This window comes from Neomonachus schauinslandi, chromosome X (genome assembly GCF_002201575.2).
Source record: "Neomonachus schauinslandi chromosome X, ASM220157v2, whole genome shotgun sequence".
Classification (NCBI taxonomy): Eukaryota; Metazoa; Chordata; class Mammalia; order Carnivora; family Phocidae; genus Neomonachus; species Neomonachus schauinslandi.
In genome coordinates, this window is record NC_058419.1 from 110,622,759 (window position 1) to 110,649,550 (window position 26,792).

Genomic DNA, 26,792 nt, shown 5'->3' on the forward strand with positions numbered 1-26,792 from the left:
AACACAATTAGACCCATCTTTGTCCACAAAGCACTCGTTTAAATGGTGATTGCTTTGTTCCTCTTGGCAAATGAGAGTCATTGCCAGGGTCTTAGCTCCAATTCACCATTGCTGGCCATGGGCCTGACAACTGCATGGATTCATCTGCTCCCTGTGCAAATCCCAGCTCTACTACTGGGCTGTTGGTAGCCAGGAATAAGTCACCTAGCTCCTCATAACCCTCTAACTCAGTCTCTTCAGCCCAAAGCAGAGGTGGTCACAGGAATTAAAGGAAGTGACTTCTGTAAAAGTTCCAGCGAAGCACCTTGCACAGAGTAGTGTTCAGGAATGTTAGATTCCCTTCAGTGACTTCAGTTGAATCTTAAATGGTTGCACTTCAACATAATTTTCTGTTTGCTTTGTGTGCTTCCTTTCACCCCTAACATGGATGATAATGGGGTATGGGGGATACTGCCTGACCTTTGTCCCTACAAATACAAGCTGAGCTTGCTTCCTTCTTCTCCCCAGACACAACACAGCAGGGCTGAGAGTCTGGGCCTCCTGTGGTTGTGTAGCAACACGAGGAAACAGCAGCCTTCCTCTGCCACCACTCCCACCTTCAGGGCCCCCAGAGTCCCAGGTGGAGGTTAGGGACTTTCCACACACCTGCCAGCCTGTCCACATCAGTGTCAGCAGTCTGCTAGTGCTGAGACCTGTTTGGCATTCTTGTGGGTGAACTTTGGAGAGGATGGATAGGTCTATAGTGCGGGGGCCCCTTTCCAAAGGAAAACCTTGCATTTGCCCTCATGTTTCCCTGGAAATCTTTGACAGGGCTACTGACTGCTTGGCACATGGCTTCATAGATTCTCCAATCTTTTCTCATTCTTCTTGTCATGTTCTGTCTCTGTCAACCAGAGAGAAGCCTCTGCAGGAATGGTTCATTCCACTGTAGCCAATTTTGCTTCTGTAGCTTACTGGAAATTGTTTGGGTTGCGCTCCAAGGCCTACCTCTCTGGGGCTGATACTAGGAGCTCATAAAAGACCTGTTGACTCCACACCTCCCTCCTAGCCCTGTCCTGGTTCCATGTCCTTAGAGTTGCCGTGATGTTGCTTTTGGTAACTCCTCACATCTGTGTGGCTGAGCCCCAGACTCGACCAGGAGGCTTCCTGTCTACCAGTACAGAAGTGGGCACCACAAACAGCCTGGCTTCTAGAGGTCTTGAGGACTGGGAGGGCTGGAGGCTGGTCAGGCCTGTCCTGGGGAAGGGGATATCCAGTCCACTTGAGATACTGACCTTGAGCTCATTCTCTCACTGAAGGCTGCTTTCTCCTCAAGGTGGGTTCTTCTAATCCTTGCACGCCACACAGCTCCCAAGATTCAAGCTTTTAGAGTAAACCCTTGTCACATGCTTTGGTTAGGACTGCCAACACAATGCACTCATCCATTCTCCCCTTGGAGTGGCATAGTTTCCTGACTAGAGGCCCTGAGAAATGGAATTTGGTGAAGCCAACTCCACGTTCCTCATGCTAAACAGATAACCAGGAAAGGCCTCTGTCAAAGAGTAGCTTCATCTCATACTTCTCAAAATCTTATTGCTTGATACCTAACAAAACCCACCAGGCTGAGTGTAAAAAGGAGAAATTTCTAAACTCACCTAAACAAAAACTTCACTAAACTGAGAGCTAGCTGGTCTCAGAGGGCATTGGCTGGCATGGGGTCGTGGTGACAATGTGGCCTCCTGGCCAGATGTAGACATCTGTTTGTAAAGAGAAAGACCTTCTGCCGAGCCCGACTGAGAACCCCTTGGGGGCTTGTTCCCACACTGTTTTCCCAAGAACACATGTAGTAAGGGCAGTGGAAAAGGCACAGCCAGCTCTCCATTCCTGCCAGAGATGGCTGTCTGGGTCATCAACAGTGCCTAGGCTGTGCCCTGCTGGAGGCCTTTTATACTCCTTGGCCAGCTCCGTGAGTCATCTTGGTCTTGGTTCTTCTCCTCTGAGTTCATCCAGGCAGATCTAGGGCCAGAGCTAAAGGGGTCAAGGGTGAGGTCCCCTCATTCCTTCCACTAAGCTGTACCCAATAGAGGACATTGTAAGGACAAGAATCTGCCTTGCCCTTTTCCCATCCTCTATTGATCATCTGATGATACTCAGGAGAACGAGAATTTGGCAGGAATTTTGGTATGCAGTATGCAGCTCTGACATTTATTAATACTGTTCTTCTGGTGTGATTGAACTTTCTCGCATGCTCTCTCATGCTCACCCTTTCCTCTAACCAGTGGTTCTCACAGTGAGTTCCAGGACCAGCAGCATCCACGTAGCCTGGGAACTTGTCAGAAATGCAAATTCTTAGCAGGTACCACCCCAGACCTGTAGAATCAGAAACTCTGCATGTGGGGCCAGCAATTGGTGTTTTAACAAGCCCTCCAGGGGATTCTGATGCAAATTCACTCAAGTTTGAGAATCACTGCTTTAAACTGTCCTGTTAATAATTTTCCTTTACCAATTTGGATTCAGTTAGTATTGGTTAAGGACTTACTATGCTAGTCATTGTGTCATAGACTTGAGTGCTCTGATGATACAGGTAATGTCATCCCCATTTTATTAAAGATTTTATTAAAGAGGGAAAGAGAAAGAATCTAAAGCAGACACTACACTTAACACTGAGCACAGAGCCCGATAAAGGGCTCAGTCCCACTACCCTGAGATCATGACCTGAACTGAAGCCGAAACCGGGAGTCATTTAACCAACTGAGCCACCCAGGTGCCCTCATCCCCATTCGATCAAATGAAGTAACAGAAAAATTCCCTTCCCGCCTCCCTCTCCCCGCCCCCCCCCCCGCCCTGACACACACACAAAGGGTAATAGGGACTTATATAGGACTAACCTCTAACAAGAGTGAAGTAGACCTGTTTTGTTTTGTTTTAAGATTTTATTTATTTGAGGTGGGGGAGAGAGAGAGCACAAGCAGGGGGAGGGGCAGAGGGAGAAACAGAGTACCTGCTGAGGACCCAGGACCCTGAGATCATGACCTGAGCCAAAGCCAAGCGCTTAACCGAGTGAGCCACCCAGGTGCCCCTGGACCAGTTTTGTTTTTGACATGTTTGAATCACCCCATTCTGATGATTTTGGGTTCCATAAGTCTCCTTACTGTAGAGCTTGGTTACCACCTATTTTTCATCATCTCTGCAAAAGCAGGTGACACAGAGTGATTGTGTCCTCTCTCAGGGATAGCTTCATTTTCATAAGCCTGCTTATGATTCAGAGGAATGTATCTCTAACAGTGGAATTTGAAGCAGCTCAGTGGGTTGGAGGTAGATGGTAGAAGTTTTGTTTTTGTTTTTGGCTTTTTTTTTAGGGTAACTGAACAGTCCAGTGGTAGGTCTGGATTTGGGTGAGCATTCCCTTATAATTATACCCCTATATAGCTGCTCAATGGTAAGTTTGGCTGGCAAGTTTTGTCATTGGTCTCCTAATAAATGAAGGACTGTCTTGGAGGTCCTTTTGGCATGTAGGAAATCTCCTATAACCTACTCAATACTAAATTCACTCTGAGGTAAAAGGTTTCAACACTTAAATTACATCATTGGTTAAATACTTTATGTTAAATCCATATAATTAAATACCTTTCAGCCCCAGTCTCAAGCGACTGTACTTCAAGTATCGAATAGTCAAAAAGTTCTAGTCCCTCCAAACCGCCAACTTTTCTTGGGTAGGCCCCGGGGGTTGGCTGTCAGAATTTAATGGGCCAGGGTCATGAGGACAGGACTTTGCTAGGAAATGCACACTCATGATTGTAGAGTCTCAGCCAGAAACTAGTGCAAATAAAAATCTGAGATTTACAGGAGGAAAAAAAAGTCCCCTTTCTACTCAGAGGTCCCTGGAGAGGCCATCTCTTAGCAAAGTGCTGTTCAGAGAAAAATTATGCAGAGGAAGCCGAGATGCTCATCCCATCCCTCTAGTATAGACAAAAAGGATAGATGAAGATACCTCCTAAGTGACCTTTCTGTGTTTCTAGTAAGTAAAATAAAGGAGCCTTTCCCTGATTCTTAAGTCATGGTTACACAGTTGGTGCTGCCCTAAATTAATTTTGCTTACTTTTTATTCAAGCCATGAGAAAATAGTTATCTTTTTGTTTTGGAGTTGGGCTAGGATGACCCCATCTCCTAGAGCACCTCAGGGTTGGGTTTTATGAAGGCAGAAGGGCATCAGCATGTACCTGTTTACCTTGCTTCAGGCCTTGTCCAGTAGAGGCAGGGAGAGGATTTGGTATTTGCAATGTCATTGGGGTGGCGGGGAATGGAAAATTAAAAGAGCTTCACTCCAGTGCCAAGGAAATATTTGCCAGCATTCAGACCCAACTTTATGAAAATAACACTTTGGTTAACACAGGAGAGTGCTTTTAATAAATACTCTGGTAAGGGAGAAGCCTGGTTGTTGTTGTTTTTTCTTCTGGCTAAAAACTGTTTAGTTCCTCCTCCCCTACCCCCCATCTAACTCTTGAGAATGTATAGATGCTTTATTTTATGGCCAGGAGGTTCTCTACTGTTGTCTCTTTTAAAATTTGAAATATGCAGCATTATCCCCAGAATACTATGTAGCAGGAAAATGTTACAAGGTAGAAAACAATTGATTTCCCTTTAAGAAGTTCTAAGATGAAAATGAGGCTTGGTAAAATAGATCTCAAAGCCATGTATTACCCCAAAAAGTTATGCTTAGGGCTATAAAAATTTAAATTATATTTTAATTTAAATTTTCTCAAATCAGAATGCTTTATGCTTTTCTACTAGAGAGAATGCCCTTGGTTCCAGAGCACAATTCCAGTTCTATTCAATGAGGCAAAATGGTACTTGAGACAGGCCTGAAAGAGTTAATGCTTGTCTGGCATTATTCTTAAACTAATCAAGGCCTGGCTGCGGCAGGCAGCAGCCTGCCCCCTGGGGCTCCGAGCCAGCGCAAGCTGCATAGTTTACTCTCCACCCACTAAGATCTCGCTAGTGTGGTGGAGGGCACGTGTGCCTGGGTTTTGGATGCTGAGCACCGACAGCCCCATTTGGTGACTCACCCTGAGCACTGGAGCACAGCAGCACGGTGGGGCTGGGTGGTTATGTTGCTCTCCCTTGCGTGAACTGGGCAGGAGCGGCTGGAGGCAATGATGCGCCGGTCCCTGGAGCGCACGCAGCAACTGGAGCTAAAGAAGAAGTGCTCGTGGGGAGCTTCGCTGGCCACCGGGCCTGGAGGTCGTGATGGTGAGTATAGGGCTGTCCCTGCATTGCAGGGCCCCAGTGGGCGATCATGGGGCAGGCAGCAGATCATGGGCACAGGCTGGTGCCCATTGGATCCGGGGCATGCTTTGTAGTCATCTGCAGGCACCTTTTTCAGATGTGATGCCAAGCTTCCTATGTATGCATTTCTCATGAAGGGAGTCTGTGCGTTCCTTTTGCTAGCAAACAGCAGTTGATACAGTAACTGGGCTTTAAGGGAAAGCAAAAGAAAAGCGAAGAAAATGAATGCAGAGCCTGGTTAACCTGATGCACCTGGCAAGCCTAGTGGTAATCTGATTTCAGGGAAGGTCAAATAGCAGTAGACTAAGTCACTGCTGTACCATGGCCTGGAAAGGCTGAGCAGCGGTTACCTAACCTCCAAAAGGGGCTGGGGCTTTTCCCTCCTCATTATTCATTTTTGTTGCTCTTTCAATTTTGTTTCAAGGTGACTTATTTATGTCATTTTCCAGATCATACTCATCTTTAAATGTTCAAGTGTTTAATGTGTGAACTCTCACTAGTCTCTGGGTGGCCTTTCTCTCTCTTCAATGTCTTTTCTGTGATCTTGTCATTCTATTACACAGCTCTTTCTGAGAACAGATGGGTTCTGTTTGTAGTACAGTTGTTTGACTTTGCTGTGCTGTGCTTTTAACCTTTTGTCAGTGAATATACTTTATTTCTTTTTGGGAAGTCAATAACCCATTTCAGTTACTTTTTCTAATTTCCTAATTAGAAACTAAAGTCAACCAGAAATTGGGACTTTTTTCTTTTACCTCTCTTTGCTCTGATTTTTTGCTGTGTAGGTGAATCAGAAAATACCCCACCCCCTCCTCTAGGTTTAGCAGCCAGCACCCTCCCTCCGGACCCAGGGACCACTGCCACCGCTGCCGAGTCCACCAACGGTATATCTGAGCTTCACCGTGCCATGGCGTTTTGTGATGACTGTTCTGATTATTCCCCTCCATCACTGTGTCTGTCTCAAGTGCTTTACAATTGATTTCGTAGACTGACCCCTTAGAACTATTTTTCTAGAAATGTGAATGACGTGCCCATATTTCTTTGTTCCTCTGTCATCATGGAGCTGTGCATGCCTTACACCCTAGTGCCCTGGAGACATTTCATCTTTAGCTCACTAACTTCTGCCTTGAAAATCTTGTCAGTGTTTGACTTTTGTGCATTTAGATCTTTAACACTCTCATTAATTATTGGTTTTAGGCATTATGTAGTAGGGTGTTTGAGTCACTTCTGATTACCAAAACCTGTACTCTTACAAAGAGTTCTGGGTGTTAATGTGATGGATTCCTGGAAGAGGTGTTTGAGACGGAGTGGTAGGGAGTTTATCAGTGCTAACACTGGGAATCCAAGCAAGGAGATGAGTTTGCTTTGTTCTTGATTTCGTCTAATAGGGTCTTTGTTTTTGGATTCAAGCCTGGGAAATTCTTAGGTTCTAGGACAAGAACGGAATTAGTAAAACTTTTCTCCCAGTTAATACTTTAGAAATTCAATCTATCTTTGGCTGGCAGAGAAAAAACAAGATATAAAAGGGATGCAGTATTTACCAGAAGTACAGGTCAAATTACAGCAGTAGGAATAGATATCTTTGGTTCCCAGCATTCCTTTGACAAAGAAAATTCCTTATTGGTGTTGCTGAGTAGCAGAGAATTTGCTCCATGGGTCAGATTAACTGTAGTGTGGCGCTAGTCTGCTCCTAAAAGAGAGGGGCAGTAGGTAGAGTTGATAATTACCCCTTGGGAATCACACCCAAGGCTTGGGGCCAGGGTGAGGCAACCACAGTACTTGATTTGGGCATACAGTTTAAGGGAACACCTTATCAAGATTAAATAATATTTGAATCAAAATTAATACAGAACAATCCATGATGAACAAAATATCAAATTTCTAAAGACAAGTACCATACTGAGCCAGCCATATTGGAGCATGAGGCAAAAGGGTGGAATGTGTACCCCTTTACACATAGTTTTACATAATTTCTACTGGTTAACTTTTTTTCATCAAAGTAGTTGAAAAATGGGGCGCCTGGGTGGCTCAGTCGTTGGGCGTCTGCCTTTGGCTCAGGTCATGATCCCAGGGTTCTGGGATCGAGTCCCGCATCAGGCTCCCTGCTCCATGGGGAGCCTGCTTCTCCCTCTCCTGCCGCTCCCCCTGCCTGTGCTCTGTCTCTCTCTTTCTCTCTCTGACAAATAAATAAATAAATAAAATCTTTTAAAAAAAAAGTAGTTGAAAAATGCTGAAAAATTGAGTAGATATGTTAAAACTCACATCATTTTAAATTTAAATATTTTATTTATACCAAAATAGAATTTATTATAATTTCACTTCAGCTTAAGAGAATTAAAATTTACTTAAGATTTTCACTTGGTCAGGACATATTGTAAAACACAGCAAATTTCTCATTTGGAAACAAGATGAGAGGAATAGTTTTAAACCTAATTAGTGATGAGTTTGCTTCCTTTAAAGCCAAGGGTGCACATCCTTCTTTTTGCTTCAGGCTTTGATATGGCTTGACAAGGCATTAACAGCACCTCTTCATTTGCTGTAATGGTTTAATTCAGAAACCAGTCTAAAATAATGGCTAGAAATTAAGAATACCAAATGTAGGACCACATGTTAAAATCCTAACCATAAATAGTCACAGCATTAGAAAAAGGGCTATTGTGATCCCATCTCTTGAGAGGAGAAAGAAATCAACGGCTAAAGGTTGTTCTGTTTTAAATATAGCTACTTGCATTCCATATTACTCCTTTCTCCACCCTGAGCCTGTAGATAACCTTCAGAAAACGTCTGCTTTCAGTTCACACAGTCTCAGACCATAGAACATTTTTCCAGTGGTGATTTGTCTCTGGGTCCAGATTGGTTTTGTTTTTGTGTAGTCTGAATATGCTTAAAATTAAGTCCCTGGACACAGGAAATGATTTGCCGGTGGGATTAGCATGGCTTTAGTTGAATAGTTGAGTGAGGTTGAATATTTGAAATTGAAGAGAAGATCTTGCTTCAGACTGATGGCTGCCGTGGCCTGGGCATTTCCAGATAGGCTAAGTGCATAGCAGGATGATGGAAGCTATGTGCTATGCCACAGCAGTTTAGGAGGCGTGTGGATGAGGACAGGAAGAACACTTTGGGATATGTGTTTCTCAGTCTACAATGGTGTGAATACCAATGTCTTTAATGCGTTTCTCTGCAGCATGTGACAAACTTTCAACATCAACCATGAATTTGCCAAAGCAGACGGAGCCTCCCATGAGTAAGCGCCTGTCTTCATCCACCGTGGCAATATCCTATTCCCCAGACCGAGGCAAGTGAATGTGTAGACCTGGTCTCTCTGGTTTTCTTCTTTCTAGTGTGAGCGTCTTAACATCAGTCTTTGTGAGAGCTCCTCTTGAGCCTTCTGCAAATGCCTCCATTATTTGCATTCAGCCTTGTGGTGTGAATGTGGGAGCCCCAGGGCCTCACTTAATGGGACTTTGGAAAGTGGCATCACTCTTTAGAGCCAGTTCGTTGTTGAATAGCTATAGGAATTAATGATATTCTTTCAGTCTGAAAGAGATTATTCCATTTTCCACAGTACATGTAGGAGTTATCCTGCTCTAGAATTAATTGACCAGTAGGCAGATATGACTGTTAAAAAAGTAACTGGTTATTGATGTGATCTACTTGATTAGCCAGAAACAGCAGAATTGATCATGCAGAGATAGGTGGAAAACTTAGTTGTATGAAAAAAAAATTGGACTCTGTTATTGTCTGAGGTTTGTAGGCCTGCCCTTTCTGTTTTGAAAACAGAAGTTCAGAGCTAATATGAAGTCTTTAAAAGGGGAGAAGGACGGGTGGCCTGTTCCGGCACTCACTTTGAGGTGGAAGATGATATGTATAGGACATGTGCCGGTTCCAGAAACTGAATAGATTTAAAACTGCTCGTGTTCTAATAGAGGCTCAGATAAGTTACTAAAAGTATGAATTTGTACCTTTCAGAGAATGTAGGTTAAGGAAGTGAGGGAAACTCCATGCATTAAATGCGTATTTTAACACTGGAGAAGTGTCAGCTGCCAGTGGACTATTTAACAGGTCAGGCATTACCAAGGGGCAAGCAGGAGAGTGTTTGTGACTTTGAAGAGGCCAGTGTGCCTTTTTGGTTGTTTTTCAGTGGCATTGACCTTGCACCTCCAGCACAGAGGCCTATCGTGTGTGTCAGAGACCCCATAAGTGTCAGTGTTGCTGATCTCTGATGCAGTTCATGGTTGAACTGAACGCTGGAAACCTTGAATTAATTGAGAGCTGAATGAGAAAAACATCTCCTTGCTTTTAATTCTATATGGCTTTTCCATAGTGAGTGTATTCCGTATGTTTTCATTAATTCACATGGTTACAAATTGAGGTTAAATTCATATTTGCATTGATTACTATGTAAAGATACCAGGATGTTATTACATATTGTTGACAACTGAATTATCTGCTTGTGGATTATAAATTGAAAAATTTTAATTCCCAAACCATTTACTGGCTAATGGGTACCCAAGAAATTCAAAGTGATGGAAAAGTTAATCCATTACCATATAATATATTCCAAAGCCATCAAAATGACATTTCAGTCACTGTGTTTTAGATTATGATTACTGCTACTTCCATTAAAGCCGATAATTAGTTGGCTATTTTTGTTTTTGTGGTTCTTATTTAATTTTTGCCCTTATGTACATGGAAAAAGTATGAACAGATGCATATTTATACATTAACAAAATCAGTGTATAATGAAATGTTTTTTAACAGAGGACCCTAAAGTGTTTCATAGGAGTACTCTTTTTTCAATGTTAGATCTACTTGGTGAGTAAATGGTTTCTTGAGTCCATATTACATCTTGGGAGATGGGCTAATTCTCTTCAAGGGATACAGGTAATATTGTGATACTGTAATAGCATATTGGATGAATTCTGGCACCCCAAAAGAATTAACAAACTCTCCCAAACTCCAAATGACACATCGTTTGTTTTATTTTACTATGACAAACTCCAAAGCCATCCTTTGCTAGAGTATTTTTATTTTCCACATTCATTCTGCCACCCAAAAGCTAATTTGCATCATACACTGTGTTGTTTTAAACATTTTATTTTGCTTTTTAAAATTTTCATTTGATTCCATCCCTCAGCTCATCGCACACACCTTAGTCCCATGGAAACCTTTCTTGTTATGCGACTGTTGACACCTACACAGGCTTCTTTAGCCAGAAGCAGAAGTGCACTCATACTCTCTGAGCAGGCCAATGACTCAGGTAAAAGAGGCCAAGCTGGTGACACTGAGGAAAATGCCCAAAGTAGTATTGGTCGACCTATGAGTTATTCCTGAATTTTTCTGTTTTGTTTCCCATTTGCTTACTTCGTGAAATGTCTTCGGTGGTTAATAACATTTTCTACCCACCAGTGTTTTGTTGTTACTATGTTTTTTTTTTCTTTTCAGTGTCACAGAGGTGAGTAACTTATTTTTGATTGAGGGCATGTGGATTAGGAAAAAGAATCTATTTCATGAGCTGTGGAGGTTAGTAGACTTTCTTAAAGAGATGATTTGGCAAAGTAGCCTGTAAACCACAGTCTCTGGAGTCCCATAACCAGATTTACCACTTACTAGTTCTTACCGCTTTGGGTAAATTAATTAACCTCTCTAAGCCTCAGATTCCTTTTTTTTAAGATTAATTTATTTATTTGAGAGAGAGAGAGCGAGCACAAGTGCAAGCATGCACTTGGGGGGAGAGGGAGAGAGAGAATCTCGAGCAAACTCCCTGCTGAGTGGAGAACCCAACTCGGGGTTTGATCTCATGACTTTGAGATAATGGCCTGAGCCAAAATCAAGAGTTGGACACTTAACTGACAGAGCCACCCAGGTGCCCCTAAAGCCTCAGTTTCCTTATCTAAAATTGAAATACTTTAAATTGTCATGAGGATTAAATGAGATAGGACAATGATTGGCAGAGTAAGAGCTCAACAAATATCTAGAGCCTTGCTGCTCACGGGGTGGCCCGTGGACCATCAATATTGGTATCACCTGGGAACTTGTTAGGAAGACACACTCTCAGGCCCCAGCAGACCTGCACACTGAAGTCTGAGAAACTATGGGCGTCACTATCAAAGCTTTTTCTTGACTAAATCAGATTAAATTGTCATGGCAAGATTAATGAGGGCTGACATTCTCTGTTTGCAGATTAGCAACACTGTGTCCACATTAAAGCAGGTCTGGTCTTAGTTCCCAAGAGAGTGTGTTCACTTAGATGACATATAATCCTCTACCTACTTCTGACTAGTTTTTAGAGACAGCATACTAGTTTGAGTAGTTGTGGTATTTCCACAAAGAAATATACAGATGGCCAATAAGCACATGACAAGATGCTCAACATCATTAGTCATTAGGGAAATGTATATGAAAACCACAATGAAATACCACTTCACACTTACTAGAATGGCTAAAATTCAAAGAAAACAGGGAAAATAGTAAGTGTTGGCAAGGATGTGGAGAAATTATAACGTTCATACATTGCTGGTAGGGATATAAAATGATGTACTCACTTTGGAAAACCACCTGGCAAGTTCCTCAAAAGGTTAAACATAGAGTTACCATGTGACCCAGCAATTGCACTCTTATGTATAGGGCCCAGAAAATTGAAAACACACAAAAGCTTGTCCCTGAGTAGTTCTTAGCATCATTAGCCACACAAAGTGGAAACAACCCAAATGTCCATCAACAGATGAGTGGATAAACAAAATATATATCCATAAAGTAGAATATTACTCAGCTATGAAGAAGAATGGATTACTGATATATGCTGCACCATGAACCTTGAAAACATTAGGCTCAGTGAAAGAAGCCAGACACAAAATGCCACAAGTTACATGAGTCCATTTATATGACTTGTCCAGAATAGGGCAAATCCAGAAAGACAGTAAATTTGTGGTTGCTAGGGACTGGAGGAGTGAGGAAAGGGAATGAATGTTTAATTGGTTACAGGGTTTGTTTTGGGAGTATTGAACATTTTCTGGAATTAGACTGTAGTTATGATTGTACAAACGTGAATATACTGAAAACCACTAAATTGTACAGTTTTTAAAGGGTAAATTTTATGGTACATGAATTAGCTCTTAACCAAAAAATTCCTGGGAGGTAGGAAGTATCCCCTTTTGAGAACAAGGAATGTGTCAGGAAGTCCCCAAGACCATTTGCAGGATCACTGATTCTCTAGGAGGACTCCTAACTATGATTTATTATAGTGAAAGTCTACAGAGCAAAATCGGCAAAGGGAAAAGGCCATGGGATGAAGTCTGGGGAAGAGCAGGAACAAGCGTCCAGAGTCCTCTCTCCAGTGGAGCCATACAGAGCACATTCCCTCAGCAATGAGTTGTGACATGTATGAAGTGTTACCTACCAAGGAAGCTTATTAGAGACTCGGTGCCCAGAGTTTTTATTGGAGGCTGGTCACATAGGTACCCCCTGCCAGATACATACCCAAATTCCAGACTCTCAGAAAGAAAGCAGGTGTTGAGCATAAATCATGTTGTTTATACAAACAGCTTAGCCACAGTGAGCCACTCTTATCAGTTAATGGTGGGAGCTCTCCCGGAAAACAAGTTCCCTGATGCCAGGGCCAACCTTGTAAGCTGGCCTTTCCAAGGACAGCAGTCAGACCTTCTATGTTGTTCTTTTCTTTTTAAGGATTTTATTTATTTATTTGGGGAAGAGAGCGAGAGCAAGCATGAGCAGGGGGAGAGGCAGAGGGAGAGGGAGAAGCAGACTCCCCACTGAGCAGGGAGCCCGATACGGGGCTGGATCCCAGGACCCTGAGATCATGACCTGAGCGGAAGGCAGACGCTTAATGCCTGAGCCACTTAGGCACCCCTTCTTTTTTCTTTTCTGCACAGTCCATCCCCTTGGTCTTTGGCAAAGGCAGCTTTACAGCAGAATTGCCATCAGTAGGATTCCACACAGCAGGGTGAGGCCAACCTACAGTATTGACCTCACTTATATCCTTTAGGGGTTCTGGACTTAGCCAGTTAAAACACAGATGGTTAGCATAAAGGTCTGTCTTAGAAAGCCAGGTGGCTTCCTCCTTGATTTTCTGTATGAATCTTTTTTTTTTTTTTTAAGATTTTATTTATTTATTTGACAGAGAGAACATGAGCAGGAGAGGGAGAAGCAGGCTTCCCGCTGAGCAGGGAGCCCGATGCGCGGCTTGATCCCAGGACCCCGAGATCACAACCTGAGTCGAAGGCAGATACTTAACCGACTGAGCCACCCAGGCTCCGCACCACCCACACTTTTTTTTTTTAACCTGGCCCAAGGCATCAGTTCAGGCCCAGGCACAACCTGGTCAGTAAGATGAAGCCGTCCTCAAGCCTTCCAGGGTGGAGGCAGTGTCACAATAGTCAGAACACACACCTAGGGAGTATAATCCCTGAGGACACACATGTCCCCTGGAAACCGCTTACGGTGTTCCACGCACCCCAAGCAGGACATACGTTGGTCAGGCAGTACAGGCTAACAGGGCCCCCACTGTGGCTTCCACCCATGGTTTCTCCCACCCCAGGGTTCTCAGTCTGGCCCGAGGAATTCAGGTCAGTCCTTGCTTTCAGAGGGACTACTTGAGGTGGTCATTTTCCACACAGTTCTGTCAACAACATGAGTTCATTACCTGCTGAGTGCGGGCGGCATATAGAGGTGGTCTTTAGGGACTGTGCAGGAACTGGCCTGCCCTGCCGCTCCCAGTCCCATTGTCATCAGCCACCTGGGCTCAGCAGTCCAAGGGGATCTGAAGTGCTCACAGCAGCTGGCACAGGCAGCACAGTTTTTCTTCAGGAAAAGGGCAGAGTTCCCAGGAACAGTTCTGGAAAACAAAGATCCTGAATGTCCTTCCCATCCCCGGCACCACTACAGGTGCTAGATTTTGTGTTTTTTTCCATTGTTATCACGGTACCCCATTCAGTAATCAAGACTTAACATTTTCTCAACCATCCTCTACTTTTAAAATGATCCTTCATAAGGAAAGGCTGAATGCAAGAAGGACAAGAGCCTTTTTTACCAAAAAAAATTTTAACTTAACCAGAAAGACATACCATGTTCAGAACAAAATCCTGAATTTTCAAAAAAATTTCAGGATAGGTTTGCATCAACTGCCATCTCTTGTAGTCCCATTCATTTATCTAGTGAACAGCCTAGGGAAAAAGCAGTCCCTCTCTGGGGACAGGTGCATTGCCTTCCTGAGGTGTGTGTAGCAGGAGAAAGGTAAGGGAAATAGAGTTAGGCTCCTAGTCCATTGTTACAAACTGCACCCAACCCAGCAAGTCAAATACCAGACATCTTGTCAGCAGGTGTTGAGTCTGATCATCAGGGGAGGGTGAAGGGGTCATACTCCCTGTAAGTACCCTGTCCTAGCTCACAGCTGTGTCAGGAATCACAGGTTAGGCATGTAATTAGGCTCTGCATCAGAAATTAAGAGCTGACCAGCAGTTCCATGTCAGGTGGTCCCATCGGGGAACGAGCTCCTTCCTGTGAGCATTTGTCTGTGACCCAGACGGTGCAACCAGTATCCGTGATACTTTCACGGGATAGGGCCCCATGGAGGGGTGTTCTGTATCTGTAATAGATCCAGGTTGATTTTTAAAACTCCAAACCTATCTCTGTCTGGAGATTGCCTCTCTTTTCATGTCTCCCTTTTTCCAGAGGCTCCATTATGCAAAAGTCATAGCAAAAATCACCAGGTATGGACGTTTGTTCTGGTTCTAGTACTTAGAGTTTTAAATTCCTATCAAATCACTGATGGCAAAAAACAAGGAGGTTGTGTCCCACTCCCACTTGGAGGAGAAAACCAAAACCAAAGACATTACCTGGGTTGTACTTCTCTCACTTTAGCCAGCATGGCCAAAACCAGCCAGAGGATCCAGCAAGCCAACTCTTAGAGTTGGATGGGTTATCTTCAAATACCATAGGTATTTTACGTCTTGCAACAGACAGCAGCTGGGTTGCTGTTTGATACAGTGGCCGACGCCATAGCCACCAGGCACCAGAAGGTCATCATCCTCCATGCCTTTAGGCTTTCTTTTTTTTCTTTTTTCTTTTTTTTTTTTTTTAAGATTTTATTTATTTATTTGACAGAGAGAGAGAGATAGCAAGAGCAGGAGCACAAGCAGGGAGAGTGGGAGAGGGAGAAGCAGTCTTCGCGCTGAGCAGGGAGCCTGATTCGGGGTTCGATCCCAGGACCCTGGGATCATGACCTGAGCTGAAGGCAGACGCTTAACGACTGAGCCACCCAGGTGCCCCTAGCCTTTCTTCTTCAAACACTGCTTTTACCATTTGTCTGTGAATCAGGGTCATTCTTGCAGTTCCTGCTTCTGTCACCAATTGTATCAGGGTCCCCAAGACCAGCCCCAGGTTTGTTGATTTGCCAGGAGCGCTCAGGAGACTCAGCATATGGTGGCACTCACAGCTGTGATGTGTTATAGTAGAAGGTGCACAGCACATCAGCAGAGGGAATTGGCATGCAGGCGAAGTTCAGAGGACACCAGGTGCGAGTTTCCAAGAGTCCTCTCCCAGTGGAGTCACACAGGACGTGCTTAATTCCCCCAGCAACGAGCTGTGATAACACATGTGAAATGTTGCCAACCAGGAAAGCTCGTTAGAGACTTGGTGGTCGGGGTTTTATTGAGGGCTGGTCACGTAGGCACCCTCGGCCAGTTACATACCCGAATTCCAGACTCTCAGAAGGAAAGCGGCTAAGTCATGTTGTTTTACATATAGCTTAGGCACAGTGAGGTACTCGTCAGTTAATAGCAAGAACCCGGGGCACCTGGGTGGCTCAGATGGTTAAGCGTCTGCCTTCGGCTCAGGTCATGATCCCAGGGTCCTGGGATCGAGTCCCGCATCGGGCTCCCTGCTCCTTGGGAGCCTGCTTCTCTCTCTGTCTCTCATGAATAAATAAATAAAATCTTTTAAAAAAAAAAAAATAGCAAGAGCCCTTCTCTAAGTTCTCAGGTGCTGACCAAGGACCAGCCTTGTAAAGCAGGCCTTTCTAAGGACAGTTTTCAGGGCTGCTATGTTAACTCTTTCTTGCACAAGGAAATTGACATTTAGAGAGGTTAAGTAATCTGCCCAAGGTGATCCAGTTATTTGGTGACAGTGCTAGTTCTGTCTGGTTCCAAAGCCCAGACTTTGAACTCATGAAATGAACTGGACTCTTGAGCATGGAGTATGGAAATCTTTCAAGATAGCATCTATTCTGCATATACTCGAAAAAGTATGGTGGTATTTAGAGAATGTGGATTGCCCATGTTATGTTTTAACAGAAAATGTGTTCTTCCCAATTCCCTCCTCTCCCTACTTTTTCCTTCTGTGCTCCCTGTCTCTTTGGCTGTGATATTGTAACCTTCTAGTATCCCATGCCTGTCCTCGTGTAGCTCCTGCTGGTCCTCTTAAATCTTCTTACAAGTCTTCTCCCACTCGGAGTGCTGAGAGGAAGAAGACTCCATCTACATCTGGTGTAGGAGATTCTGGGAAAGGAGCCCCTGCAGGAGCGGAGGCCTCTCCGGTAGGTTTAAACCCACTCTCTCACCCCTTGGGATGGGTTTATTTGACAGTATGATTACTCCCTGTGCTTAACCGGGGGTCTCTGTTTCCATCAGTCTCCAGAGACTGCTCAACTGGTGGATGTGGTTTAAAAATTCACTCATCCTTTGAAAATCATTTAACTTTTTGCATGTTCCTAAATCTAAGTGCCTTGGAGCAAATTCCTAAAGACCTTGTCCTTGTTACAGACTGCCCTCCAGGGGCAGGAGTCAAAAGGAATGTTCTGAGTGTTGTCTTTTTGCTTTTAAGGTTGCCAGTCTCGCCTCTACAGGCAACTAGAACTAAGGTTCTAGGTCAGCCTTCAATCCATAACAGTGGCCTTTAACTTTTTTTTTTTTTTTTAAAGATTTTATTTATTTATTTGAGAGAGAGAGAATGAGAGAGAGAGCACATGAGAGGGGGGAGGGTCAGAGGGAGAAGCAGACTCCCTGCCGAGCAGGGAGCCCGATGCGGGACTCGATCCAGGGACTCCAGGATCATGACCTGAGCCGAAGGCAGTCGCTTAACCAACTGAGCCACCCAGGCGCCCCCATAACAGTGGCCTTTAAACATTTTTGACATCATACTGACACCATCAGTAAAACACATGTTGAATGGGTACTCCCAATTATGTGTATTTATTTAGAAATTATACATACCATGCTACTTTTGTTAGTTATCACTTGCTATGTAATAAATCACCCCAAACCTTAGCTGCTTAAAGCAATGTTTATTACCACACTGGTTCTTTGGGTCGGAAATTGAGGATGGCTTAGCTGGGTAGTTCTGGTTCAGGGTCTGTCATGAGGATGTGGTCAGGGTAATGGCCAGAGCTATAGTCCTATGAAAGCGTGGCTGGGGCTCTTCCAGAATGGCTCGCTCACATGGCTGCTGGCCTCAGTTCCTTATTGTGTGGACCTCTCCATAGAGCTGCTTGAATGTCCAAATGACATGGCAGCTGGCTTCCTCCAGAGTGAGAGATCCAGGGGAGGGGTGCGGGTGCAGGCGTGCAAGGGAAAAGCTGCAGCACCTTTTATGCTCTAATCTTATATGTTACACACCATCATTCTGCCATATGTTGTTCCTTAAAAATAAGTCACTAATACCAACCCACACTCGAAGGGAGGAGCATCAAATGACGTGTGGACTTGTTTTAAGACTGCCACATTACTGTACTATTGGACATTTATTTTATAACACTGTATGTACTTTTAAAATCCATTGTGGCCCTGAGGTTCTTACATGAGAAGTGAATGTGTCAGACCTTGGGTTTTACTGTAGGGTCAGTTACTGTATGTGTGTGTATGGGGTGGGGGCAAAGGAGGGTTTGTTGTGGAAAAGTGCAATAGGGAGAGAAGGGAACCACCCTTGTGGAGCCCTCACCGTGTGCCAGGCACAGAGGCCATGCTTCCTGCCTCTTGCCGAGGGAGGCCGTGGGGATGATGTACAGGGACAGGTGGTCCCTATGGGGCTGTAGTCCCCGTTACACCAGGTACACTGTTAGAGTCCACAGCTCACTGTCTTGGGTATTAACCACATTTATACCCACCTATAGTTTTTTTGGGTGATTATGTATTTTTCTACTCTTCCCAGTTTTTTTTTCTTTTTTAATTTTCTTTTTAATTCCAGTACAGGCTTACAGTGTTATATTACTTTCAGGTATACAATATAGTGATTCAACAATTCTATACATTACTCAGTGCTCATCATGATAAGTGTACTCTTACTCCCCTTCACTTCTTTGACCCATCTCCACCCCTCTCCAGCAACCACCAGTTTGTTCTCTGTATTTGAGAGTCTGTTTTTTTGTTTATCTCTTTCTTTCTTCAGTTTTGTTTCTTAAATTCCATTTATGAATGAAATCATATGGTATTTGTCTTTCTCTGACTTATTTCACTTAGCATAATACTCTCTAGATCTGTCCACATTGTTGCACATGGCAAGATTTCATTCTTTTTATGGCTAATATTCACATACTCTTTATTCATTCATTTATCAGTGGACATTTTGGCTGCTTCCATAATTTGGCTGTTATAAATAATCTGCAATAAACAGAGGGGTGCATATATCCCTTCGAATTAGTGTTTTCGTATACTTTGGGTAAATACCCAGTAGTGCAATTGCTGGATCATAGGGTAGTTCTATTTTTTTTTTTTAAGATTTTATTTATTCATTTGAGACACAGAGATACAGAGAGAGAGAGAGAGAGAGCATGAGCAGGGAGAGAAGCAGAGGGAGAGGGAGAAGCAGGCTCCCCACTGAGCCAGGAGCCCGATGTGGGGCTCGATCCCAGGACCCTGGGATCATGACCTGAGCCGAAGGCAGACGCTTAACCATCTGAGCCACCCAGGCGCCCCAGGGTAGTTCTATTTTTTAACTTTTGGGGGAACCTCCATGCTGTTCTCCACAGTGGTGGCACCTGCTTGCATTCCCACCAACAGTGCATGAGGGTTCCTTTTTCTTCACATCCTTGCTGACATTTGTTGTTTCTTGTGTTTTTGATTTTAGCCATTCTGACAGGTGTGAGCTGATAGCTCATGGAGGTTTTGATTTGCATTTCCCTGATGATGAGTGATCTAGTTTCTATATGTCCAGAATCATAATATTCTGTTCATAACATTTATAATATTCTGTTCTGTTGTTAGCTTTTTGCAAGATAACAAAGAGTAGGAAATCTTTGCATTTTGAGGGTGAAGTTTTTTTTTTTAATTGGATGACCTCAATATTGGCCACCAAATTGATGACCTCATGGTGCTTTCCTGCAAAGGTTCCCATTATGGGAAGCACTATAGCTTCATATGGACCCTTCTGGAAGAAAGCTGTGCATCACTTGCATCTGGGTTTTGTTTTATTTTTAAGAAATTGTAGAAGTATTGCCAGTGATGGGCCATAGCTGACCTCTTCTGTGTCCCCTCCAGTCAGAGAAGATGAAGCGGGGCCCGCGAACAACAACTTCTGTTCCCAGTGTGGGCCTTGGGTCTCCTCTGAGAAGATGCGAGTTTCCAGGAAGCATTGCTAAGAGGTCTTCTTCTCCAGTGACATCCAAGTAAGCATGTTTTCGCTTTGCCACAGTTGGACAGTGAAAGCAATTTGGTGGGGCTCTGTACACTGCGGTGTGTGCTTCCTGCTGCCACATGAGTCATGGCCAACCTGAAGAGGTGAGCAGGAGGAATGCTGGACTTTGAGTTACCTCGTTTACTCTCTGTGTATCTTTTGCATAAATGGTGGGCTCTTCAGAGGTTTGTTGCCTGCTAAGTATGAGATTCTGATTTCCGGAGATGATCCATTCAACATTTTCTCTTTTGGTCCATCGGTTCCATTCTGCTTTTCTGGCATTCTCCTTCACCTGCATCTGGAGTGAAGTGATTGCATTGTGCTTGTGTGCTCAAGCTCATGTACTTGGGCACTCACTCTCTCCCTCCCTCATCTGTCTCTTCAACAGAGAGGAAATAATAAGTTGTCAGTCACCATCAGCAGTATGTTGTTGTTTTTAAATGAAGCCATTATTTTTTTTTGTGAAGCATTGGGTGAACTCGCCAATGAAACCATGTCACTGAAAAGCAAATTCACCCTGTGTGACCACTCTCGTATGTCATTAAAATATTTTGCTTATAACAAGAATGACTCAGTAAATAACTCAGTCTAGTGGAGTGGAATCGTCTTCTGTAGTACTGAGAGAGAAAGAGAAATATGATTTTAATTTGGAAAATAGAAAACTCTGTAGAGAATCATGTAAGACTTGTTTAGTGCATCAGTTTGGTTCAGAGAACATAGGATAAAACACAGATTCAACGAACACTTGGGCCTTTGTTAAAAATATTTCAGAGTAAAAAAATATATAAGTGACATCAGCTCTTTATTTCTAATTTGTTGCTTTCTAACAGAGACTTTTTCTCTATTATATTGTTCAGAGAACATACAGTTTTTATAGATTACTAATACCTGTTATTGATATATCTGTCTTCTATAAGGAAAATCCTTACATAACATATTGCTGAATTAACAGCATCAAGTTTTTGTTTTGTTTTTAAGTCCATTGCATTCTTTCTGTGCTTGTATTGCCTGTCTTTGGTTATAGTATTGCTCTCTTGCAAAATCTGAATCCATTAGGTGGGCTGTAAGGTCTCTATTTGTCTGTCTTATTTCTGAGCCTTCCATTCACATTACTACTCCGGTGTTAGGGTGGGACAGTAACAGAAAAGCCTATTCTATTGGGGTTTTTCCAGATTACACCCCTTTCTTTCATAGATACTGACTCATGGTCCCTGCATGGAGAGTAGCTGGCAAGTTTCATCATCATCATTGTAAATTTCACTAAGGTAAACTAAGGGGGTTGTTGCCCTCTGTAGAGATGAGAATTCGGTTTTTGGAAGCAGGCTCACAGTGGGCTCTGTGCTATTTCTTTGACATTGAAAATCTTGATGGTGTGTTTCAGGAACTATTTTATATTTTTTAAATTGAGATACAGTTGACAGATTACATTGTATTTGTTTCAGGTGGACAGAATGAATGGTTCAGTATTTGTATACATTACAAAATGATGACCATAATAAGTCTAGTTACCATCCATCACCGTACATAGGTGCAACATTTTCTCTTTTTTCTTGTGAGGGTTTTTAAAATTTATTCTCTTAGCAACTTTCAAATATGCACTACAGTACTGTATTATTAACTGGAGTCACCCTGCTGTACATTACATTCCATGGGTTACTTATTTTATAACCAGATGTTAGTACCATTTGAACCCCTTCACCCATTTCATCCATTCCTCTACCCGCCCCCCCTTCTGGCCACCACCAGTCTGTTCTCTGGATCTGTGAGCTTGGTTTTGTTTATTTTTTAGATTCCATATGTAAGTGAGATCTTTAAGTACTTGTCATCTGATTTATTTCACTTAGCACAATGAACGTCCTCAAGTTCTATCCATGTGTTGCACATGGCAAGATTCTATTCTCTTTTTATGGCTGAATCATATTCCATTGTATATATATATGGAGCTATTTTATATTTTAAAGGACACATCATCTAAATTTTATAAAAAGCTCATTCTGACCAAAGAGACTTAAACAAAATCCCAGACCTTTTTTTGAAGATTTTATTTAGAGAGAGAGCGAGCGAGGGAGGGGGGCAGAGCAGGAGGGAGAGAGAATCTCAAGCAGACTGTGCACTGAGTGCAGAGCCCAATGTGGGGTTCAGTCTCACAACCCTGAGATCATGACCTGAGCCGAAATCAAGAGTCAGATGCTCAACCGACTAAGCCTTACCCAGATGCCCCCAAATCCTGGAATTTTTAATGCAGTTCAATTGAGAGAAATCTTTTAAATTTCCCCTCTGTATAGAAGAGTAATGGGTACCTCATAGGTGCTTTATAAATATTTGTGGAATGAATGAATGCAAGTCCCTGTGTCCCGTATGCTTCAGAGAACCCCCAAATGAGTGAGAACAGTTTCCATTTGAACAGACCCCAAGTGAGGGGAGAGAGAGATGGGAATGCAGATGAGGACAGTTGCAGGCCTAGTGCAGAGAGAGTTGTCCAACTTAAACTGCTCATCCCTCAGAACTCAGCTCAGCTGTCATCCTCTACAGAACCAGCCAAAACTGAATTCACCCCCCTCTCTGTGCTCACAGAGCCTCATGGGCATGCTCAGTGCCTCCTCTTTGCCCAGTGTTCTCAGCCCATGGGAAGCTTACCTGACAGTGAATGACAAATATAACATCAGGTGGTGAGAAGTTCTATGAAGAAAAATAAAACTGGGTCAGATGCCAGAGAGTGGTGGAGGGGAGTAGTAGCTAGATATGGTGGTCAGGGAAGGCTTCTCTGGGGAGGTGACATTTGAACAGAGCCCTGTATGGAGTGAGGGAGGAAGCAGGCCATGTTGATCTGTGGCTTCTTGCACTGTATCATCTGCTAGATTGCAGGGAGGGTGGGGACTGATTGGATTTATTGTTGCACAGTAGGTGCTTAGTGTGTGTCCATGTGACAAAAACTAGAAGGAAAGTAGAGCCTAGAGGGCGGGAGGGGATTGGCTGGTGGGTATGGGCAATGCTAGGACCATTCCTGCCCAAGGGCAGGCCCTTTGCCTCCTCTTTCCTTCTGAGCCATTCGTTGTTTTTTTTCTCCTACTAATCAGTTCCTTAAATGTTCTCTTTTCTGGGCCATGTATTTCTCCTGGGAAATGTTTGAAGGTTGAGTGATACTGGCTTCTACGGTACTACAGTATATTCCTGCTACTTCAGCAAAGAAAAATTAATGGAATGACCTTTCTTTTCAGAGCCCTATGCATGCCATCCCTCGTGCAGGCAGGAAAAATAGTAAACTCTAACACAGCTGGACTTCATGTGTATTGTCAAAACTACCAGAATCATTCTCCTTAAGAAGGGCCCTGGGGCGGGGGGGTGCCTGGGTGGCTCAGTAGTTAAGCGTCTGCCTTCGGCTCAGGTCATGGTCCCAGGGTCCTGGGATGGAGCATCGGGCTCTCTGCTCGGCAGGAAGCCTGCTTCTCCCTCTCCCTCTGCTTGCCGCTCTGCCTACTTGTGTTCTCTCTCTATCTCTCTGTCAAATAAATAAATTAAATCTTAAAAAAAAAAAAGAAGAAGTGCCCTGGGGACAGGAGTTTGCTCCAGTACCTCTAAATCAGAATCACCAATTTGAGAGGTCTAAGGAGAAGCAAACATTTCTTGATTTTTTTTTTAAAGATTTTATTTATTTATTTGAGAGAGAGAATGAGAGAGAGAGAGCATGAGAGGGGTGAGGGTCAGAGGGAGAAGCAGACTTCTCGCTGAGCAGGGAGCCCGATGCGGGACTCGATCCCGGGACTCCAGGATCATGACCTGAGCCGAAGGCAGTCGCTTAACCAACCGAGCCACCCAGGCGCCCACATTTCTTGATTTTAAGACATTCAAAAAGAAAGATAATTTTTCCCCAGGTGAAAATTAATGGCTGAACCACAATGGGTATGAACCAGGTCTGAGAAATGTGGAAAGTCAGGTAGACTAAATAAGTTCTGAAAATTCAGCCAAACTCTACAGCAGTGAAAAAGAATGGACTGCCGCTGCCCACAACCAGTGGGTGGATCTCAGGAACATAGAGTTGAGCAGCAAAAGGAAGTTGTAAAAGAGTATCAACAGTGACATTTATATTGAGTTCCCAGATGTGTAAAACCAGCATGTTTTTAAGAATATAAATGTGGTAAAAATGATTAGAAAAGGTAAGAAAATGGCAAATATAAAATGCAAAGTAATGATGGCCTCTGAGTGGGAAGTGGGGGAAGGGGTGAGGGAGGGGTACATGGGAGATTCCAGAATATTTCTAATGTCTTTCTTTGGAACTGGTTGTTAGGTGTGTGGGTATTTGTTATGTCATTCTTCATACTTTCCCTATTTTATAAATTTTTTTATGTTCAATATTGAAGAAAGAAAAAAAGAAACCCTTGATTTTTAAAATGGTGTCACATACAAAATCCCAACCAGAGTGGAATTTTCAACCTTCCCTCTGTGCAGACTAAGTGTGTGTGATCTTTAAAGCATACTGGGAGCAATGTGGCTTTGAACGGTGGTTTAGTCAGTCCTTTTGAACCCCCATCCAGAAACTCAGACACGTCATGTGATAAATGGCTCTGGCAGCACATTGTTCTCCTGAATCTCAGATAAATTAAGTCAGTGTTCCGTGGCTGTGCATATTAATGTCATTGCTCTTTTAAGTGTTCAAGTTTATTTCCATTGTTTGCATTGTTGGGTACTTGTATGGGTTTTAGAAAACTAGCTTCAGCAACACTCTCAAAGATGTGGATGGAGCATAGCTTTCTTCTTGTAACCTAGAGAGAGGAAATCAAGTGTGGTCATGTGCGTTTGTCCAACCTGTCCCTGCCTCTGAGTGTTAGTGCTGCCTGTACTCCTAATTCTTCAGTGTGAAATGTTCTCTAATGGTTTCAGGTTTTTAGAAATATATTCTAAGTCACTTTGGTCATTATGATGGGGAATGTTTCAGTTACCTCTTGCTGCTGTAATAACCCATCCCCCAAAATTTAGTAGCACAAAATAACAATTTGTTACTAGTTTTCACAGCTCTATGACTTGGGCTTACTAGGAGGGTCTCTCTTGGGGTCTTTTGTGTGGTTTTTCTGAGGTTTGACTTGGGTTCACCTGGTGGTTCTCACTTGGGGTCTTCCACCATAGGTTCAGTGTCACCTGGGGCTGCAGTTACCTGTCTTGACTGAGCTGGAAGTCTGAGATAGGCCATTCACCTGGCTGGCAGTTAATGCTGGCTATTGGCTGGAGTTCAGTGGGGGCTGGGAACCAGAATAGAATGCCTACACATAGCCTCTCCATATCACTTCGGCATCTCACAACGTGGCACTGAGTTCTAAGAGGGAGTGTTCCCAAGAGCAAGTATCTCCCAGAACATGGAAGCTGCCAGGCTAGTTAAGTACTGTGCCATGAATTGTCACAGCGTTCCTTCTCTGCTGTGTTTTATTGGTCAAAGCAGTCAGGCCATCCAAGATTCAGTGGGATGGAGAAAGGAACTCAAAGGATCATGTGGGGTCAGAGGAGATATTTTTGTGATCATCTTTGGAAAATACAGTCTGCCAAACATAATCACTTTGAGAGATACCTTTTACCTGAGATCGGTTTTGTGTCAGGAGCCTAGGTTAACTCTACTTTATCATGCATTTTGAGAAACAAAACAGATTTTGTTTGTCCACATAAGGGAAAAAATTAAGACCAGGTTGTCAGCGTGGCCCAAAATAAGTACCTCCCACTCAGAATCATGGGCTCATGGAAGGTTCCTGGAGCCAGCTGATTCCTTCAATGGTTGAGGACATTTAATCAATCATTACTGAGCATCATTGCATACATTTCCCTGGTGCATATATGGTGTGGTTACCCCTGCCTACGGATGAGCATCTACTGTGGATCAGGGCCTCTGTATTGACAATCTGCCTGTTGTTTTTGCCACCACCATTGTTCTCAGATAGGCTTTTACATTCTTATTTGAACATTTTCTTGAAAAGGATAATTGAAAATGTTAAGTTATGCTCCCTCTTCATAGCCATACTTATACATTCCCCCAGTCTATAGCCCTGTATTTTTTCAGTTTTACTAGAGGATAACTTGAGTTTAGACCATTTTTTTTAGTTTAGACCAATTTTAAAAGCCTTTTTATTTTTATTTTTTAATAGATTTTATTTATTTAAGAGAGTGCAAGCACAAGCAGGGGGGAGAGGGAGAGGGACAAGCAGACTCCACACTGAGCTGAGAGCCTGACGCAGGGCTTGATCCCAGGATCCTGGGATCATGGTCTGAGCCTAAGGCAGACCCTTAACCAACTGAGTCACCCAGGCACCCCAAAAGCCTTTTTATTTTTAAACCCTTTCAGCCCTACAGAAGAATAGCAAAACTATACCAAAGAACTCCTATATGCCTTTCATCCTATTAATGTTTAACCATAGTTGCTTCATCATTGCCATCCCCCCACTCACTTTCTTTCTTTTTTTTTTTTTTAAGATTTTATTTATTTGACAGAGAGAGACACAGTGAGAGAGGGAACACAAGCAGGGGGAGTGGGAGAGGGAGAAGCAGGCTCTCCGGTGAGCAGAGAGCCCGACGCGGGGCTCGATCCCAGGACCTCGAGATCATGACCTGAGCCGAAGGCAGACGCTTAATGACTGAGCCACCCAGGCGCCCCCCCCCACTCACTTTCATTCACTCTATAGACACACACACACACACACACACACACACACACACACAGATTTTTTCCCAGAACCGTTTGAGAGTAAGTTGAAGACATCATGACTCTTTACCCCCAGGAATGAAGACGTTACTTTTGTGTAACCACAGTACAATTGTGGAAGATCACAAAATTTAATTTTGACATGTTATTGTTACTTAATTTACAATCTATATGCAGCTTTTACTAACTGTCTCAGCGAGATTCTTTTTTTTTTTTTTTTATTTTTTTT

General features: G+C 43.3%; 1 protein-coding gene across 3 annotated transcripts in view; it reads left to right on the top strand.

Annotated features, from left to right (window-relative positions):
- The window catches only part of MAP7D2 (MAP7 domain containing 2), a 113,711-nt gene that overhangs the window by 55,618 nt on the left and 31,301 nt on the right, over positions 1–26,792 (top strand). For 2 of the 3 annotated variants that reach the window (XM_044911712.1, XM_044911713.1), the window contains exons 4-7: positions 5,118–5,229; positions 8,447–8,557; positions 16,683–16,813; positions 19,749–19,876. In XM_044911712.1, the coding sequence (XP_044767647.1) occupies positions 5,118–5,229; positions 8,447–8,557; positions 16,683–16,813; positions 19,749–19,876 (482 nt within the window). Of the gene's footprint in view, positions 1–5,117; positions 5,230–8,446; positions 8,558–10,399; positions 10,523–16,658; positions 16,818–19,748; positions 19,877–26,792 lie in introns of all 3 variants that reach the window. The other variant, XM_044911711.1, reaches the window with a different exon arrangement.